Raw genomic sequence first — 19,218 nt, forward strand, 5'->3', positions numbered from 1 at the left:
GAGATGACATGCCTCAAAATGTCCTTGGCTGATAGGTAATTGCTTTTTGCTTCCAAACGCAAGCATTAATGGAAGTTAGCCATGCATTCAAAAGAAGCCAGAAAGATGTCGGAGAAGCTGTTGGGTAAAATCCAACAGATGTTGACTGGTCCACTGAAATATCCAGGAAAGGAGAAATGATCGTGTTTGGCTTTGTTCATGAATTACAACACTGCTTGATGAAAAAGTTAGATAGCAAAGCGATACCTCTGGGCTGAGCAGCTTCCATTTGGAAAGTTGGCACTTTCCTACTACAAGTCATTCCCGTCTGAGTCTTAGTAAACAGTAAGCTCAGTACCTGTGTCATCAAGTCAGTTCTGACACAGACTGACACTCTAGGTGGGCTTCCAGAGCTGCACGTCTTTACAGAAGCAGGGGCTAGTGGTTTTAAACCTGGAACCTTGTGGTTAGCAGCCCAAGGCACAATCCACTAAGCCACCAGGGCTCTTGGAAAAGATGAATGAGCAGCTACAATAGATAGCAGGTCATGTGTCCCAATTTCAGAGAAAACCAAACAAAACACTGGTCTTAATATTAAATTGAAGTCTTTTTTTTTATTGAGCCGCGGTCCCAACAAACATTTTTTTAAATAAAATCTTAGTACAGAAAAACAACAATGACAAGCTATATAATAAATACTTGCTGTGTTAGGGCAAATGTATACAAATGGGGGCTCTTAAAAAATGACAAATTCGTAAGATCCATGCTGGGCTGGCGTAGGTTTTCGTGATTCACTTGAAGAGAGCATGTGCTTTTGCCTGTGAGCAGACTGTTCTGTAGGCGACGGAGGGGACAAGCACTCTAAGAGTGCAGGGCAAGACGATCTAAGTCCAAACAAGCATTTTCACACACTGAAGTAAGACGGTTCTACCGTGACGACCATTAAAAAAGAACTTCCCGTAGGCCACACGCGCCCATAGGAACGGCGGGGACAGTCTGGGAGCAGCTTGTGGAGAAACCCCCATGAAGAGCACGTGGACTTTAAAAGTTGCCTCCCCCCACACACACACAAAGTGTATTCACCGATGCAACACCGAGCACCTACTATCTGCACCAGGCACTAGTAACCGATAAAGAGGCACTGGTAAAGCTTACATTTAGATTGGTCTTAAAAATACCCCCCTCTTAGTCCCAGGGTAACACTGGATCTTCTGAAGTCTGTATGTTAGGGGAAATTTTGCCTTTGAAAAAGAAAAAAATAGAGCATTTGTGAGGCCAACTGTTTCAGTGGGGAAAATGACTGGATTAGGAGTAAGGACGCTTAGTCCTAGTCTTGTTTCTTACGAGCTTCGTGACCTTACGCACATTTCACAGCCCTCTCTTAATGAGGAAAAGGAGACGGAGACGTGGGCTGCGTTTATGGGAAATGAGAGCAAAGGGGCACAGAAATCACCTGTTGTTACTGTGTGATGTCTGGGTGTCCAAGCCCACTCCAGAGCGCCCAGTAGAATTGGCCCCGAGGGTTTTCCAGACAATCTTTCCAGGGGTGGACTGCCAGGTCTTTCCGCCCAGAAGCAGCTCATGGGTTCAAACTTCTCACCTTGCAGTTACCATCAAGCGCTTGCCCACTGCGGCCATCTGAGCTCCTTCCAAAGAAAAGCCAACTCACTGCCACTGAATTGATTCCAACTCATAGCGACCCTATAGGGCAGGGGAGAGCGGCTTTACGGGAGTAGAAAGCCCTGTCTTTCTCCCATGGAGTGGCTGGGGTTGCGAACTAATGACTGAGGTTAGCAGCCCCAAGTGTAGCCGCTAGGTCACCAGGGCTCCTAGGAGATCAATCCAGTTCTGTGCTCTTCACAGCTCTCCCCAGGAGCCTTGGTTCAATTGAAAATACAGTCTATAAGCTCCAATACAAAATGAATTGAAAGCAACTCAGGGAGGGAGGAAGGGCAGCCCCCAGATACTCAGCCCCGTCCTCCTTTCCCTCCTTCCCTGACCCACCTAGAGTGGTCCGTGAGGGACTGACTTCACAGAACAGCATTGGAAAACCATGCATCTAGCCCAAACCCTCACTTTTTAGAGGAGGAGCGATTTGGTTTCCCTAACAAAAAACGTAAAAAGCCCTAAAACTCAACTAATTCAAGTCGAGGCTGACTCATAGTGACCCCATAGGACAGGGTAGAACCGCTCCTGTGAGTTTTCTTAGACTGACTGTGAGGTGGCTTCCAACTGCTGCCCTGGAAGTTAGCCCCCCTCATAACCAGGGCTCCCCTCAAATAGAAGCAGGGGCTAAATAAAATGCTTTTAAGACATTCATTTAAAAAAACACACAAATTGTCAAGAAGGAAATGTTCTATTTTAATTTTCTCAAAATTGCCCCTTTATGAAAGGCAGCTTTGAAATGGATTTTAAGGCAGCCAGCCAGCCAGCCGGAGGCTGAGATGAACAATTACCAGGGCCTGCGGAGGAGGGTGGCCGCCACCCTCAGCACTCACGTCACCTGGCGGTGGGCCATGAGAAACCCTGGCCCCAACCATCCAAACACTGGCGGTTTCAAAAGAAGTATTTGGAAAAGTAGGAGCAAGTTAGACAAGTGACCCGCTCCCTGATCTAAGGGGCAGTCATCCTCTGTTCCTAGAACTGTCCAGAGAAGTGGGCATGGGAGATCTGACGAGGAGCAGCACGCCCACCCCCATGACCAATTTAAAAGCTCTTCAGACGCACCCTCTCCGAGTTTGGTGTGGGCCACAACCAGAGTGGAAATGCACGTCCATCCGGGCCCTATGTGGTCAGGGCTGTGATCGCCTCTGATTTCATGGCATCGGACAGGAAGCTGAGCTCGTTGCATAAGGTCTCATATCGGAAAGCCATCCGGATCTGAGCAACATTTGTCTTTCGAATGTCATTTCCTTCAGGTCCTTCTTTATAATAATTCTTCCCCAGAAACTTTTGTTTTTCCTGTGGACCAATACAAATACCAGTGAAAGGGCGGACTTTGTGGACCCACGCAGGAAAGGCAGACTAGTCCCGCCTAGGCTGGTCCTCACGCAGGTCAGCTTTCCTGCAGGCGCTCAAGCTTGTCACCCTGGCAACCACGTTCATTGCCTTCATCGCTGACGCAGCAGGTAAGGTAGGAGTTAACCAGGCCGCTGCCAGGAAAGTCTCAGTAACCCCACCCACCCTGGAAGAACCTGGAGCTTGACCACATCCCTTCCTGCCGCATCCCCCAACAGGAACATCCCTGAGGCAGCCTGCTTCCTGTGCCAGTGACATCAGCCCGCACAGGTTCCCAGGGGCCCAAGAGACCAGGTACAGCCATGCCGCTCCTCCTGGCCTCAGGCGCACCCGAGAGAGCAAAAGTGGGTGCCCCTGACAAATTCATTTTTCCACAGCTTAGGGGGTCCCTGCAGCGCTTGCCACCCGGCAGGACATCTCTGTCTGACCCCATCTCTGTGCTCACTGGTCAAAAGCGATGGGCTGCAGGCACAGCCTGCACTAGGAATTCTGCCTCGTTAGCATGTGGCACAAAGGTCAGGATTCAGTACACCTAGTGGTCGGTGGGGGAGGACTGCACACATGCATAATTCCGTCCATAAATTGTAGGGAGCTTTAAAAACACTACTTATGTTCAAGCCCCATTCCTAAAGGATTTGTACTCAATTCAGGCCCTATTCATCTGTGCAAGCAATATTGAACACCTGCTAGATGCCGGACAGTCTGCCCTTCGCAGAGCCCAGAGTGAGTAGGACAAGCCTGCCCCGAGGAACCGGAGAAGGAACAGTGGGGAGAGTGGCTGTTGTAGTGGGGTACAGGTCTGAGCAAGGGAAGGGGCTTGTCTAGACAACTGGGAGGCTCCGGAAAATCTGGAGCGTCTGCTCCTCACTGACCCCTAGTGCCGACCGCATGCCTGATCCACCGTGAGCAGCGGCAGGTTTGTTGGAAGTGCGGAGGGGCAAAGGGCAGTGAGTACCTGATGGGAGAGGCCGCTCTGCAGCACACTGTTCCTGGCGATCTCACACAGGTCACACGTGCTCAGCTTCCACACCTGGGCCGCGATTGCATATTCTTCCATAAGCGCTTCCTAGATCCGCCCCGAGAATACATCCATTAGATGGAAGAATATTCGTTTCCATGCTGAACGTACTGCCAAGCTCGAAACATTAAATACCGAGTCACATCCAGAATTTTCCTTCAATAACATGGCACCTTGATAATCGAGCAGCATCACCCTTAAGAGTTGACATGATCTTGACAGCACATAAAACATCATCTTTGAGTTAAATCTTGGGTTACCAAAAGGATATTAAAAAGAACCCCAACATATCTAATGTGTTGGCCTGCAGTGAGTGCCTGCCTGTGCTGTTGGAAGCCCTGAGCTGGGCACTGTGACAGCTCCTTCATAGGTACCTGTTTAGTACCTGCTCAGCAGCTTCGCTCTGTGTGGAACACTGTCCACCTGCATAGGCGCCCTGGTGGCGGAGTGGTGATGTGTTGGGCTGCTAACTGCAAGGTCAGCAGTTTGAAATAGCCATCAGCTCTGAGGGAGGAAGTTGAGGCATTCTACGCCACCGAAGACGTAGTCTCAGAAATCCACAAGGACAGGTCTACTCTGCCCCATAGGGGTGCAAGTTTGCTCTCGTGTTTTGGCTCAACCATAAAAGACCATATAAATAAATTGCCAAGGGCAGGGATAGAATGCTAAAAGGAGAATGAGAAATATTCACACACAGTGAGGTGGTGTCGACCCCCAGAGGGGGTGGGTGTAAGCTGGGCTGGGCTTTATCTTCTGAGAAGTGAAGTGCTGTGTGTGAACCCCTATCCTTCTGCCCCTTCTGTGTCATGGAGCAGGACTCTCTGTGGTGCAAGAAAGCCTCAGGGTCTCCAAGACCCTTTGCTCAGTCTCCAAGGGTGGCCCTCTCCCAACGCTACGGTCTACAGTGTCAGGTTGCATCTTCTCCATCCATCTCACCCGTAGCTGAACAGAATGAATGCCAAGCAGGTAGGAGAACCCATTCATCTTCTGTTAATTGGACACATGTTTTAATTTCTCAAACACTGAATATCCATTGCTGGTGCCCACCTGACTGGGCATTTTGAGGACCACAGTGTTTAAGAGCATCGAGTCCTGGAACCAAAGGTTTGAGAACCACTGTCGTAAAAATCTACACCACCAATGTGCCTGGCACTCTTTGCGGCTGCTCCACATGCAGGACGCCTCCTCCCCTTCCCTTTGTCAGGAACACCCACCATGTAGGCATAGTAGTAACAACCCAGGTGAAAGTCGTGTTAGTGAAGAGACAGCAGGTAGCCGTTTGAATACATGCAGGCGTCCCACCAGGCCCTTTGATTCAGTATCTGAATGAACACTTACAATGTGGTAGGGGCAGAGGGAGAGACAATTTTAGGAAAGGAAAAAGATTCAGAAGACAGAATGTTATCCCCAGTTTACAGATAAGATGGAAAGGGGTTTAGAGGGTCCATGCTCATGGAACGAGGAAGTGCCAAAGAAGGAGAACATGACACAGCGAAATTGTGGGTCCAGGCATCTCAACAAGGCTCCTGAGAAGAAGACCGCCTCACCTGTGCCACTCCCTAGTCCCACCCCCAAAGCACGGCACGGGGAAGGCAGGCCAGGACCGATGCCTGCTGGGAGCGCCAGCTCATTGCCGGCCGTCTTTCCCCCAAAGAGCTCACCTTTGTGTAGTGGAACTGCATGGGGTCGTCGGTGGAGAGAGACACGCGCAGCCCCTTGTGCAGGAACTCCCTCAGCGGGTTTTTGGAATACTCAAGGAACAGGCTGTTATTACTAAGCGGAGACATGGCAATAGGGATCTGAGCAAGGTAGTAGAGGTACTGCAAGACCGGGCTCTGCAAAAGAACCACAGAATTCCTGTGACCCGGGTCAGACATGAGGGGTGGCAGGTGACGAAGCATTCATCAGTGAGAACCCAGTTCTAGGCGCTGTGTCTGTCCTCAGCCCAGTTTCTCCCCTTCCTTCCCCACACCGCTGTGTTTCCCTCATCCTCTCTGGGACCTGCCCGCCTCCCTGCTGTTGGACTGGTTCGCTCCTGGGCCCAGCTCAGGTCAGAAAGAGCATCTATCCAGCCCCACCCACTTATTCAATTCCCCGCCCTACCAGGTACCAGGGGGTCCGTCCACAAGATGCCCCCTTTTATTGTGTTGCTTTCACCTCTGACTTTTAGGTTGAGAATGTAAGCACTCCATCATGAAGAGCTGGGAAGGGCTAGAGCAGAGGTTCTCAACCTGTGGGTCATGGCCCCTTTGGGGGGGGTCACCTGATTCATAACAGTAGCAAAATTACAGTTATAAGTAGCAACAAAAATAATTTTATTGTTGGGGGGGGTCACCACAACATGAGGAACTGTATGTAAGGGTCACGGCATTAGGAAGGTTGAGAACCACTGAGCTAGAGTGGTCTCTGATGTCTTGGGATCCCTGCACAGAATGTGTCATGTGGCTAGACCTCCAGGATGGGAGCATTTTAAGCAAATAGCGTTCCTAAGGAAGTGACCCAGAATATGCAGAGAAGGTTGAAAGTACAGGGCTCAAGGTAGCATCATTTACAGGAGTGCAAAACTAGGTGTATTCTGTGTCCAACAATTTGGAGCTGTTGGGTAAGCATTGGACTAATGACTGCAAGGTCTTCAGATCAAATCCACCCCCTTCTCCAAGGGAGAGAGATGAGGCTATCTACTACAGTACAGATTTACAATCTTGGGAGCTGTAACTAGTATCACTGAGTCAGAAAAGACACAGTGGCAGTGGGTTTGGTTTTGGTGAGTTGTTTTTTAAATCAATTAGATACCAACCAACGGATAGACCATTTCCCAGCAGCCTTTATGAGGAGAGAGGTTTTATTACAGCACAGACAATGCAGTATTATGGGCCGAAACAAAAGCCAAAATCCTGTGCTCATATGAAAACCCAGGCCCAAGCCACTGCTGCGGAGTCAGTTCTGACTGATAGCGACCCACTAGGGTAGAGTGGAATTGCCCCCACACGGGTTCCCAGGCCAGACTACAGGGCCAGACTGCCTCATCTCTCTCCCACAAAGCACGACCTTCCAGTGAGTGGCTGAATGCTTAACCACTGCAGGACCAGGGATCCTTGTTATGAGAGCATGCACATTAAAAACACACTTTGGGAAAGAAATCGAAATGAAAACACTAAAAAGTAATGCTGGTCATCTCTAGTAAAGTAATAACCAAGGTTCCCCGTCACCACAACCATTTCAACATGTGTTTGTAATTAAAATTGGAAGCCCCAGAGTTCAGGGCCCAGGACAGGACAGGACAGGCCCGGTGAGGGCCCACACTAGCTCACCTTCTTGAGCAGCAGCCCGTGGGAAATGTTGTCGGCGGTGAGGAAAGCAGACACCAGGTGGGTGATGGAGCCAGCCTCCCCACAGTGAGGCCGGAACAGGAACGTATTCAGGCTTCGTTCCCTGTAGGCGAAAGCAGATCATGGGTCTACCCTGCCGGGGGCCTGCAAGTATAGGGCCAGTATCCCTAGCTTGCGAGAGACAAGGCCACACAGCTTATCAAGTGCAGCCCTGAAAACATCCTCCCTACAATGGCAGAAGTTCAGGCCCAGAGCTCCTTGGAGCCAAGACATCGCCTCTGGAAGACAAAGGGCCCCACGAGGAAAAGACCCACCTCGTTCGATCGTAGGGCCCACCACGTCCTTAGAACTCCGGATTAGGAAAGGCCGGGAGGAGCCCCTGAAGCCCTTCCTCTGTGCTCAAAGCATGAGTCAACCAAGACCCAGGGGTGGAGTCGGGTAAAGGGGGCAGAGCTGGAGGCAGACCCCATCTCCAAAAGCCCCGCCCAGGACCAGCCCACCACCAACATGAAGTCCTTTGACCCCAAAGTCTCCACACCCACAGCTCACATTGACTGAGCCAGGTGACCAAACATGTATTGTGTTGTATAGGCAGTGCTTGTGAGGATTGTGTACATGCATGACCATGAGTGTGCACGTGTGTAGTGTGTACCTGCATTGTACAGAGGGTGTATGTCTGCGTGTCCTTGTGGGCATGTGTGCATACACACGTAACGTTCTCTGATCCGTGTCTGTACTAGCATGTGTGCTAGTCTGTGCAGGATGCTGGCGAGTGTCTGTGTCTGTACTAGCCTGTGTGCTGCACTGTGTGTGTAGGGCGGCCGGCTCACCCACCTGCGGAGGTTGTTGAGCACCATGATGTTGGCGTACATGTAGTACAGGTAGTAGCTGTAGGGCGGGTTCTGCTCACTGGTCCAGAGGTCTGGGCTGGGGCTCTTATCCGAGAACATGTGATCGCTGTGCTTGGACTCGTCATCTACGCTGTCGAATCCCGTCACCTGGGCAGGAGGAAGGGGCCTGAGCACCAAGCCAAGGCAGAAGAGGTCTCCCAGGGCTTACAGCTGAGCTGCCAAATCTCTCTCTGGGTGGCACGTCCGCCTGGCCAAGGGCATTCCCAGTCTAGGAGGAATGTGGCCTGCGCGTGTCTCTTAGCACCGATGACCCCACGCAGGTCCACCATGACGTGGAGGGCTTGAGGAGAGCCGGGCGGTGCTCCAGTTTGTCCCCTTGAAAATGTTTGCAGACTCCATCGCCCTCTGCAGCTAGACCTCAGCTGGAGCCCCAGCTAGGGCCCTGCATGGCCCTTGGCTGCTCTGGCCATCAGGCTGACTCCCAGAGAGACTGTACCTTCAGAAGCCACCGGGCACAGCGTCTTGGCTGGCTCACAGGGGCGGCTAACAGCCCCCTCCTCTCCTTCAGGCAGAGGTATTTTGGGAGAGTGTCTTTGACCAGATGGGAGAGCAAAGACTGTTCACCTCCACAACTGGCCCAAATTGGGGGTTCCCAGGCCCCCATAAAGTCTTCCAGCCTCCCTTTTCATGTGGGCAGTCAGGGTCAGGGGGCAAAGGTCCATGAGGGTCCCAGCCAGAATCCTGCCCATCACAGAGTCACATGTGCCCTCGGACAGGCCAGGATGGGTGCTGTGGGTCTAGAGGGCAGGAGGAGGCACAGCTCTGCGCAGTGCTCCCCAGCCCTACTCTTCAACCAAAGTGGGGCCTTGCTGCCTCGAGTTCCCACAGGCCTCTCAAAATGCCCACCCTAACCACCCTCTCTCCTGGGCAGCGCTCCTCGTCCACTCCTCTAGGCTCAGCCCAGGCCCGCAGTCCCACCACCAACCTTCCCACCCAGTCCAGCCCAGCCCAGCCCAGCCCGCAGAGCCCCTGCCCACCTTCAGCTCTGCCACGGACTGGCAGGTTCTTGGATTTGAATTCCAATTCTACTTTTTAACTTTGTGACCTTTCTGTTTCAATTTTTTGCGTGTATGACACTGGGCCTGTTTAAGAATTAGATGAGCTGTCCTTTGTGTCTAACCGTGCAAGCACGGAGCCTGATAAATAATGAACACCAAATGGTGACGCCAGTGGGATAAATGTGCGACTTAAGTGATGGTGTGTGGGTCACACGTTGGGCTGCTAACCACAAGGTCAACAGTTCAAAGTCATCAGCGGCTCCTTGGGAGAAAGATGAGGCTTTTCTATTTAAAGCGATTTACAGTCTTGGAAAACCACAGCGCCGGTTCTACTCTGACCTATAGGACCTATAGAATCAACTCGATGGCCGTGGGTTTGCTTTGGTTGGAACACTTGGTAAAGGGGTCCTGGGCCACTGAGCGCTAGGAGTTGGACTACACCCACAGGTCTGCAGTTCAAACCCACCAGTCACTCCTCGGGAGAAAGTGAAACTCTCTGTTCCCATAAAGTCTTAGGTCTCACACACCCTCTTTAGGCTCTCTGTGAGTCAGAAATGGACTGGGCGGCAGCGGGTGTTCTGTTTTGTTGTCTATTGTTACTAGGTGCCCTCAGGTTGGCTCCGACCCACAGCATCCGTGTGCACAACAACAGGAACAGTCACGGACACCCTCCTCGTTGTGCCCGTGTGTGCAGCCACGACGTGTGTCAGCCCTTCGCCCGCCGTGCTCCTGACCACCCTGAGCTTTCACCCCTGGCCCAAGCTCCCATCACCCGGCTCCATACTTCACTTCTTCCCCACTTGCCTCCAACTACCTCACCTGCCAGGCCATTCTCCACATGAAGGACCCGAATGATTGGCTCTCAAACCTAACTTCTGTCCCTCAGCTCATTCAAACCCTTTCCTGGCAGCTGCCCCCTACACGTACACACAGGCTCAGTTACCCCTGCCGCATGCCCAGGCCTCTGCGCCCCCCACCCTCCTCGTCAGAGGTCTCCTGGCCCAGGCACTGAGTTTGCCACTTACCACCTGCCCCCTCCACGCTGGGTGCCTGATCTTGTTAGGTCTCCCCCTCATCCCTCTTCGCATCCCCCGCCCGAAACTAAGCAAATATGGGAGAGAAGCATGACTTTCTCGCACGCTGTAAGGAGCTTCGCTGGTAAAGGCCAACGCAAGGTGGTGGAAACGTCGGCAGAAGCAAGGCTGCTGCCTGGGGAGGGAGGACCCAGTTTCTCAGCCCAGTCGCTCCCCTCCCTGCTGCCCTTCCCAGCCCGGGCACACCTGGCCTCAGTAAGCTTCCCCCAGGATAAAAGGGGACCCTCCCTCTCCCTGGACAAGGTCCTTTATTTTAGGAATTCATTTCCTGGGACTGCTAGCCGCTTGTCTGACGCACACAAGCCAGGGTCTTGGCCAGGCAATGAGGAGCCGCCCCTCTGTCTCCCTCCACCACCCCCTGGAGCCGCCTGGGGACAGCAGACGTACATATTTGAGGAAGAGGTGGAGCTCTCGGTGGTCCTGAGGGTTGACAGTGGCCTTGAAAAGGGGCAGGAAGATGTTCTCCAACATCTTCCCGAAGTTTGGCAGCAACTTCTTGGACCTAAATATGTCACTGGGGAGAGCAAAAACTCACTAATTAATGGATTCAGCTTCCCCGTGGCCTATCTGTGATGGTCCCCAGTCACTTCTCAGGCACCCGGAGTCCCCAACAAGGCCTGCAGCTCCCAGCAAGGTCTTTGGGCTGCAAACCAACACCCACCCCCACGTCCATCAAGGAGCGTTCTCCAGCCAGCGGTGGCACTTGGACTGAGCAGGGTTCTGAGAGGTGAGTCCTCAGCGCTGACCGAGTTCCCCACCTGGTCACTTTCTACCCCAGGGCTCGTATCCAGCATCTCTCCGTGAGAAGAAGGCCAGGCAGGGCTTTGCATATAGATACTCTTTGAAGGAGTTCGAGTGCCACATGGCCAGCCACTCCTCATGATGGGGACATCCCTGGGGAGGAGTGGGCCTAGCCCCGCCCCCTCCGTAGGGCAGACTCAGCAGCCCACGCTGCCCCCCTGGCATCCTAGAGGGCAGAGGGCAGCCTCACTTACTAGATCCTGGGCACCTGGATGATCCAGCGCATGTTGGGTGAGTAGACCTTATGCTGGATGAACCAGCGGGCCAGATTGGGCCACTCCTCGGGACTGCGGCCGTAGATGGAGAGCCTCGGCTCGGAGTACTGGTACTTGCTCTCCTCTAGCTCCCGAGCCACCTCCTGCCACCAAGAAGAGCTTAGGTCAGCCCAAGAGCCCCCCCCCCCGCCCCACTTCTGGAGACCCATGCTGGCAGGGAAGTTCGCCTCTGAGGAGGGCTTGGAGAGGGGTGGGGGGCTCACACACCTTGACCATCCGAGCAAAGTACTCTCCTCCAAGGTAGTTTTCAGTTTTCAAATACAGGTCTCGCAGCTCACTGGCCCCCATAGGGTTGTACTTGGAGTTGAACTTGTCAAAACGATGGAATGTCTGTCGGCCCTGGAAAGAGACCACCAGCCCAATCAACACATTCTGTCTTCACCACCCACATCCTCTCTCTAAGCTGGCGGCCACCATAAGGATGTCTTCTGCATCATTTCTGGCAGCCTGAGGTCCAGCATGATGGATCCTCACAGTCGGCCGGGGGACCCGTTTGTGAGGCCTTCGGTGAAGGTGACTCAGCACTTTCCCTTCGTGACCTCCTCTAGTGTCTGAATTACCTTGTAAAAGCCAACAAGGCAACATAAAGCAAGAGCTGCTGTTCAAGGCCCCTCTGATGCACTCAAAAGCTCGAGTGAGTCACCTACAGGCAGAAGTGGGTTGAGGACTTGGGTCTGTCTGACTTCAAGGTCCACTCTTTCCCCTGCCCCACTGTCTGCTCCCCAGCCAGTTTCTCCTCGCCGGCCAAACCTCTGTGCTGGAAGACAAAGCACTGCTTGCGAAGTCAGGTTCACACTGAGCACCTTCATGGCCAAATCCCAGAGGGCTGAGGCCCTACCACACACGGCTTCCTGCCACAGGCCCTGGACAGGCGCCCGTACCGCATGAACATCCAGCGAGTCCACCGTGAGGTCGTACGGGTCCATGTGCAGGCTGTCGAACACCTGCCGCAGGGTGATCTTCCGGCCCCGCTTCTCGGCCACGATCCGGTCAGGCTCCGTCTGATACGTGTGCTTGATGAAGCGCAGCAAGTGCTTCTGGTTCATGCAGGCCGTCGCGTGGATATGTGTGTCCACCTGAAAGACAGCACCTGATGGGCCCTGAGCTGAGCCACCACCCCCAGCAACCAAGCCAAGTGCCCGACTCCCACTAGGAAGCCATGGGACCTCAGGACCTTAGGAGCCACAGACAGCCCCCACCAATGCCTGAGCCCCGCCCCCTTTCTCCTCTCCACTTCCCAATGGTCTCCCACCCTGGCCTGGTGGCAACAGAAGTTTCTAAAAGTAAACTGAATTAAGTCACCCAGTTCAGAGATTGTCAGTGATGCTCAGCATCTTCCAGCTGCTTGGTCTGCCTGCCTCTCTCTCCATACCGTGTCATTTTGCCCAGGTGCATCCTCTGCCTACAGGCCTTGCTCCTCCCACCAATCTCCCAGGGACCCTGCACTTGGAAGCTAATCCTGATCCCTCAGGCACAACTGATTACCGTTCCACTTTCCCTGCCTGGAAGCGAGCACAGGCAGTTCCACACGTGGGTATGGCCTTCTGAGCCGCTCCACTGTTCTCTGTCTACTTCCCTAGACTGGGAGCTCCCCAAGGGCGGGAGCCATGTCAGCGCACCTCAGCCTCCAGAGCCCGATGCGAAGTACTAGTTGACTGACCAGGTGGGTGAATGTGTGGTAGGTTCCAACAGTGTTGGAATGAACCCATAGTATCGATCATCTCCACGTCTTCATATAACCCTGAGTGCCCACCACAGGCTCTACAACACCCCACTCTGCGTAGCGACCTCTTTTGAAGGTCCAGAGCGCTCCCAAAACAACCCCCTCAGTGGGAGTTAGGGAGCAGCCAATCACCGCACACTTCTTTGGCTTGGATGGATACAATTCATCCAAACCTCAAGGTGCCCAAATCCAAAAAACCACAGCTCCACTCACCCTGACCCAGAATGGGGGGTGGGGGGAGGGCCCACGGCCAAATCCTAAAAGCAGAAATGCACAGGGAGCTGGGGCTTCTTCCCACACCCCACGGCAAGGCAGGCCCTACAGAGGCACCAGCGAGAAGTTCACGGAGTCCTCAAAATGCCCTGTGGGGTTTCCCAGGTCTGTCTTGTGCCTCTTCCTGGGACAGCATGTCCTTTCCCCCGTTTTCTGTCCTGCCTCTCCTTTCCAGACACTTCAGGAGACACATCCTGAATACCAAAATGGAACTTTCTTGGGGCCTGGCCCTGAATCCTCTTGTCTTCTCAGTGTGCACTCTCCAGAGGTGATCTGCTCCTCACTCCGGGCCTTCCTTACGCAATCCTCTCGCTAATCCCTCATCTGATATTGCCAGCCGAAAGCTCCCGCATTGGGCAGACACCCATCTCCTGGACGTCTCCACTTGGATGACACAGATCCCTCAAGTTTAATGTATCAAAAGTTGACTTCATCTCTGGTCCAGCCCAGGTTTCCACAGCTCAGGAAATGTGGGAGTCCTCCAGGAAATGTGGGCATCATCTTCGGCCTTTCCTCCTCCCTTCCCCAACTCTCAGTCTGACCAGTCCTAGCTTCCCAGTCTGTCTCAAGCCCCTACGATCTCTCCAGCCTCATGGTTGCCCCAAGAGACACAGCCTCGTGCTCCCACTCTGCACAACCACAGTGACCCCCCAACTGGGCCAAACTACTCTCCACACACAGATGCTCGAACGGACTGTATTGTTGTTTCTAACAACTTTGTGTGTGTGTGTGTGTGTGTGTTACTAAATGCTCTTTACCAGTCTTAAGCCAAAAGCCCCGCTGATAATACCTGACACGGTGAGCCCCCATACCCCTCGTCCACATTCTCCCCCATCTGACTGTGCTCCACTCACAGGACCCCCGTCCAGGTGCTCAAAGGGGCTGCACCCTACCTTGAGCCACTAACCCTAGAGGACTGGAGCCAGGGCTAAGCATAGAGGTGACTGGGAGGGAGCATTTGACTTCCCTACAGGGTGTCCCAGTGAGGATGATGGCGGACTCATAGGTCAGGGTGTTGCCAGCTGCCAGACTTCCCTCTGCAATGACTGCTGTGGCCGGCCAACCAGGTGCTTTGCCAGGACTGAGGAGGAGGCTGCTCACCTCAGGTCAACGAATGCTGTCATGGTCTGTTAGTACCTCCCAGGTCATGCCAAACCAGATCTCTGATCCACAGCCACTGTCATTGGGCATATCATTTACTCTGCCAGCCCTTTTGGCTGCCTACCAGGAAGACAGACTTCTGGATGCTAGACCAGTGAGACTTTAACACACCAAGGCTCAGGTATCAGGTGTGAGGCTAGACTCATGCGGGTGGCGGGGTGGGGTGCATCCAGGAAAAGGCCAGCCTGACTTAGTTCAGCTGGTCCAGTTTCATTCAACCACCTCAGCATGACTCAGTGCATTCAGGGCGTCTGGTTGTGTCTCCCAGCTGACCAGTGAAACCACACACCCCAGCGAGCCCCAAGCTGAAGGACAAAGGCAACCGGACAATCCAGGAGCATTCCATCCAAAGGTTATCATGCCAAAGGTGACTATTTGGGGAACACGTGAAAGGAGGCCGTCATTGGATATCAAAACTTTCAAACCACCAGAAGATCCAAGTTAATACCCTGCTTTCACCTGAGATGTCGGTCTAAGCAAACACTTTCCAAACAAGGATGGCCAATACCCTGCACTTAAGCCAACACTGACCCATGGCAGACATCGATAATCAAGTTCAGTGCTCTCTTCACAAAGCTTCAGGAGTAGCCTCAGGCTGGCCACAGAAGGGGAAACTCACTTATCTATAATATAACACCCAAAGCAAAGTGTGAAATGTCTAAACCTGCCCAGGGCCCAAGCAGCAAACTCAACGAACCCCTGTTCATAATCTGAGCAGAAACCAAGTGTACCATTGACCCAGCCCTACTGGTTGAGGCTCAAGGTGTCATAACCCATCACCTATGATGATGAAGGTAAGTCACCAAATCCCAACCACACAGACCCACGGCCACACTGCACCAGCCTGGTCAGGCACACCGGCAGGCACCACTAACATAAAGAGGTGGCCCTGCCAGCCCTCCTGGCTTTAAGAAGCCAGTCCTCCCACCCCACTGTAGGGTTTGAGGGGAAGTGAAGCAGCCAGGGGAGGCAAATGCAGGGCTGGCTGAATGCAGGACTGGGACCAAGTTTATGGGTTGGTGGAGGTGCCAGAGAACAGGTCCCTCAGGTCACAGCATAGTTAGAATGCATTCACACACACGCGCGCACGCGCGCGCACACGCACACAAGGAACCCTGAGGACAGGCATTGTAATCCCACATCAGATTCTCAGCCACATCCTGGCCAGCGACAAGCAGAGGGTTGTACAGACACCACCGCTCCAACCAGGGTGATGTAGGAGTCAGAGCCGGAAGCAGAGGGCCACAGGCCCTAAGTCAAAGTGGGCAGGGCTGCCTAAGGCCACTGAAGTTTTTCTTAGATGGCCACGTGGGCACATGCTAAGCATGCTGGGTGCACTCTAGGCAGGGCAAAGAAATTGCACGGTGACTAAGGCACCACCTGGCTGAACATGAGGCTCACAGAGAAGCAACCAATGGTGCTTGAAGGTTCAATGTCCTGGAAATCCCCAAGACCGACCCCCAGGCTTCTCCCAGCCCATGGCCGAAGCCAGACTCTCACCTTATCAGGCTCTCGATCTCAGCCGAGTGGGAGTTCATTGCCCTCCCCAGAGGGGCTCCTAGAGGTCAGGGCCAAGAGGGACAGTCCCAAGTCCAAAGTGGCCTTACCAGCTCTTGCTCTCTGTTGACTATATCCCCTATCTTAAGAGTAATCTGGTCAGGGGCCACTTTCCTGACCACCTGGGAGGCCGTGCCCCACTTCCCGAGAAAGAGGGCCCACATGGTTGACGGCGCACCACCTGACCGAGGTGATTTCCACTGTCAGTGATGCCAAGTGCTGCCGGAGGCAAGGAGCTGCTTCTGCACTGGGCACTGCTCCTCCCTAAGCCAGGGGCTCTGCTCCTCACACGGGACCAGCCCTAGCAGGGGGGAGGCAGGCAGGGGTGGGGGGGGGGTCAGGGGCATGGCTCAAACGCACCTTTCTCACGTTATAGAAGTCTCGGTGGGGGTTACTCTTCAACTCTTTGAATTCGGCCATTTCATTTAACATCTCGTGAAGGCTGAACTTGGATTCCAAAAAGTTCAGTCGCCGGTGGCAATATGTTTTCCTGCAGGTCGGGGGGAGGGGAGAAACCACAGGTGAGGAGCAGTCACCAACCCCGGGGGAAGGGCCAGGACCCAGGAGGAGGACAGAGGCTTCTAGCTCTCTCTCTGAGCTGCTGCTTCACTCTCTGGGGCTCTGCAACATGAACAAGGCATCAAAGCACGGGCCCACAGAGGGCAGACTTTCGAACCTGACACAGGCTCTTCCCTTTGCGACTTGGTACACTTAGGCTTCAGATGAACAAAGAGGGCGGGCGGTGCTGACTGCTGAGGTTGAAGTGGGATGACTGGCTTGTGCATAAAGGGCCCACGCTGGACGTAGGAATGGTCAGTACACCTCCCTCCTTCCTTCACCTTGCTTCAAAAGCAACCTGTTGCTATCAGTTCTGAGTCCTAGGGACCCCACGTGCTCCCCGGGGTTTCTGAAGGCTGTTTCCTCGGACCAGTAGATCTCCAGGCCTTGCTTGGCAGGAGCCTCTGAGCTCCACTCCCTCTGCCCCCCTTCAGTTGGCAGCGGAGCACAGTAACCATCTGCACACCTACCCAGCCCCACAGGGACCCATCTGTCCTCCACCACCTCTCCCGCCTTGAAAGAAGTTTAATGACTGCCCAGGGTGAACCCCTCCTGGCAAATCGCCACCCTCAAACCTGGGCACCCCAGGACCTCTTAACTTATAAAGGGGGAGCATATTCTCCCCTAATTCTCAGGAACTCAAGGGCAAGGAGGGTTCTCCTGGAAATGGGGGTGCCCAGCCATGTCCCCACATCCACACCACAAGGAACCTTTGGCCATAAGTCTTGCCAACCCTCTCCCATGCCCCCAAACTGCTGCTCCCTTCACCTCCAATTGCTGGGGCTTTTCTGAGCATAAAAGTGCCCATTGGCCCTGCACACAGTGCAACCACCTGCCTGCCCAGACCAGCCTGAGAGCGGGACAGTGAGGAGCTTCAGAGCCAAGACTTTGGAGGGCATTTCTCCAGTCTCCCCCAGGCAGCATGACTCGAACCCTCCTGGCACAGCCAGTCTCCTCTCATTCTCCACTAAAAGGACCCCGTTTACTGGCAGAGAGCTTCCTGGGAATTAGTCTGAGCCTACTCTGCTTCCCTGGGGACTGACATTCCAAGATAAACCCCAAAGGCAGGAGCAAGAAAGAAGTCCCAGCGCCCTGCATCCCCCAGGGGCCAGCTGTGGTGGAGTCGATCCCAGCTCCTGGCAGCCCCAGTGGGTCAGGGAACTGCTGCACCGCATGCCCATAGCTGACGTAAATTGCCAGGCCCCTTCTTTCAAGGCTCAAACCACCAACTGCCTTTAGCAGCTGAGCATATTAACCGTCACACCACACGGCCTCCTCTGCCTTCCCGAAGCACTCAGCACAGCCACTCCACCGAGGATCCCAGGGCCAGGGCATGCTGCACCTCCCTGCTGACCAGCTCCAGTGCTCGCCAAGACAGAGCGGGGTCAAGTCCAGGAAGATGCCTCCCTGCCAGGTTACCTCAAGCCAACCTCATGAAGCAACTTTCTCCTACAGAACCATGGAAAACCCAGCACATGAAGTGGCCCCTCCCTGCTCTACCGTCTGCAGCAGTGCCCTGGACTGGTACCTCGCTCGGTAAGGCCGCCGCCCTGCCTGGGTCCAGAAGTTCCCAGCGAGCAGACAGGTGGCCACAACCATGGAGAGGGAGCGACACTCACTGCCCATTGAGTCAATTCTGACTCGTAGCCGCCCATAGGACAGGATAGAACTGCCTCTGCGTTTATCAGACTGAAACTCTTTATGGGAGAAGAAAGCCTCGTCTTTCCCCCGAAGAGCGGCTGGTGGTTTTGAACTGCTGACCTTTCAGTTAGCTGTCCAATGCGTAACCCACTACACCACCAGAGTAACTTCCGAAGAATTGCAAGCTGGCCAGGAGCTGCAGGGTGGGCCAATGAAGGGAAACTGCAGCCGAACCCCACAAGCATGGGAGATGGGGAGATGTAAGTTCAGGGAAACCCCGAGCAGAAGGGTGGCCTCTCTGGCCCTTCTCAGACTAGCTCTCATGCAGGGAGAGACAGGCTCGGCAGCTGACTTACGTCGGGCCATCAGTAATGAGGGCTAGGATGTGGCTCATGTCCACGGTGTAGGTCTCCAGGTCAGGGTAGGGCAGGCTGTGGGGCTCCTGGCGCTCCAGCATCTTCTTGTTATCATACACGAAGAGGATGCCAGCCTGCATGTGGACCAAGTAGTCCAGGTTGGGGGGTGCCTCGTCCAGGCAGTAAGGGTCTTCCTGGGACTCTGGGGGAGGATGGAAGTCTGCAAAACAGGATTGAGTGATGGTAGAGGGGCCCCGTGCCCATGAACTCACGGGGCTCAAATGTCATCCCTGATGGGGCCTGTCCTCTGGGAAATTCACCCACCCTCACAGACCACCGTGTCTTTACCACCATCCACATTTCTCTGAAAAACCATTGTGCTTGCTCCCCATCAGCTCAAAGCCCTTTGGAGGTAGAGACAGGGGGCTGTTCTGTTTACTGCTCTGTCCCCACAGCCTGGAACAGCCCCTGATTCTGAAATGCCCCCTGGTACCAGGCTGGCACTCCATTTTTTTAAAATGTTAAT

The 19,218-nt window shown here is 53.9% G+C and overlaps 1 protein-coding gene across 4 annotated transcripts in view; it reads right to left on the reverse strand.

The window, feature by feature from the left end:
• Nucleotides 1-591: 591 nt before the first annotated feature.
• AMPD3 (adenosine monophosphate deaminase 3) overlaps nucleotides 592-19,218 on the reverse strand; it is a 44,260-nt gene continuing 25,633 nt past the window's right edge. For all 4 annotated transcript variants that reach the window (XM_075546082.1, XM_075546081.1, XM_075546080.1 and 1 more), the window contains 11 exons: nucleotides 18,693-18,912; nucleotides 16,498-16,627; nucleotides 12,305-12,499; nucleotides 11,631-11,762; nucleotides 11,343-11,506; nucleotides 10,735-10,861; nucleotides 8,179-8,342; nucleotides 7,327-7,447; nucleotides 5,677-5,850; nucleotides 3,953-4,063; nucleotides 592-2,940 (listed from right to left, as the gene is read on the reverse strand). In XM_075546082.1, the coding sequence (XP_075402197.1) occupies nucleotides 2,764-2,940; nucleotides 3,953-4,063; nucleotides 5,677-5,850; nucleotides 7,327-7,447; nucleotides 8,179-8,342; nucleotides 10,735-10,861; nucleotides 11,343-11,506; nucleotides 11,631-11,762; nucleotides 12,305-12,499; nucleotides 16,498-16,627; nucleotides 18,693-18,912 (1,715 nt within the window). In that variant the 3' untranslated portion in view covers nucleotides 592-2,763. The remainder of the gene's footprint in view (nucleotides 2,941-3,952; nucleotides 4,064-5,676; nucleotides 5,851-7,326; nucleotides 7,448-8,178; nucleotides 8,343-10,734; nucleotides 10,862-11,342; nucleotides 11,507-11,630; nucleotides 11,763-12,304; nucleotides 12,500-16,497; nucleotides 16,628-18,692; nucleotides 18,913-19,218) is intronic.

This window comes from Tenrec ecaudatus, chromosome 4, assembly GCF_050624435.1.
Source record: "Tenrec ecaudatus isolate mTenEca1 chromosome 4, mTenEca1.hap1, whole genome shotgun sequence".
In the NCBI taxonomy this organism is placed as follows: domain Eukaryota; kingdom Metazoa; phylum Chordata; class Mammalia; order Afrosoricida; family Tenrecidae; genus Tenrec; species Tenrec ecaudatus.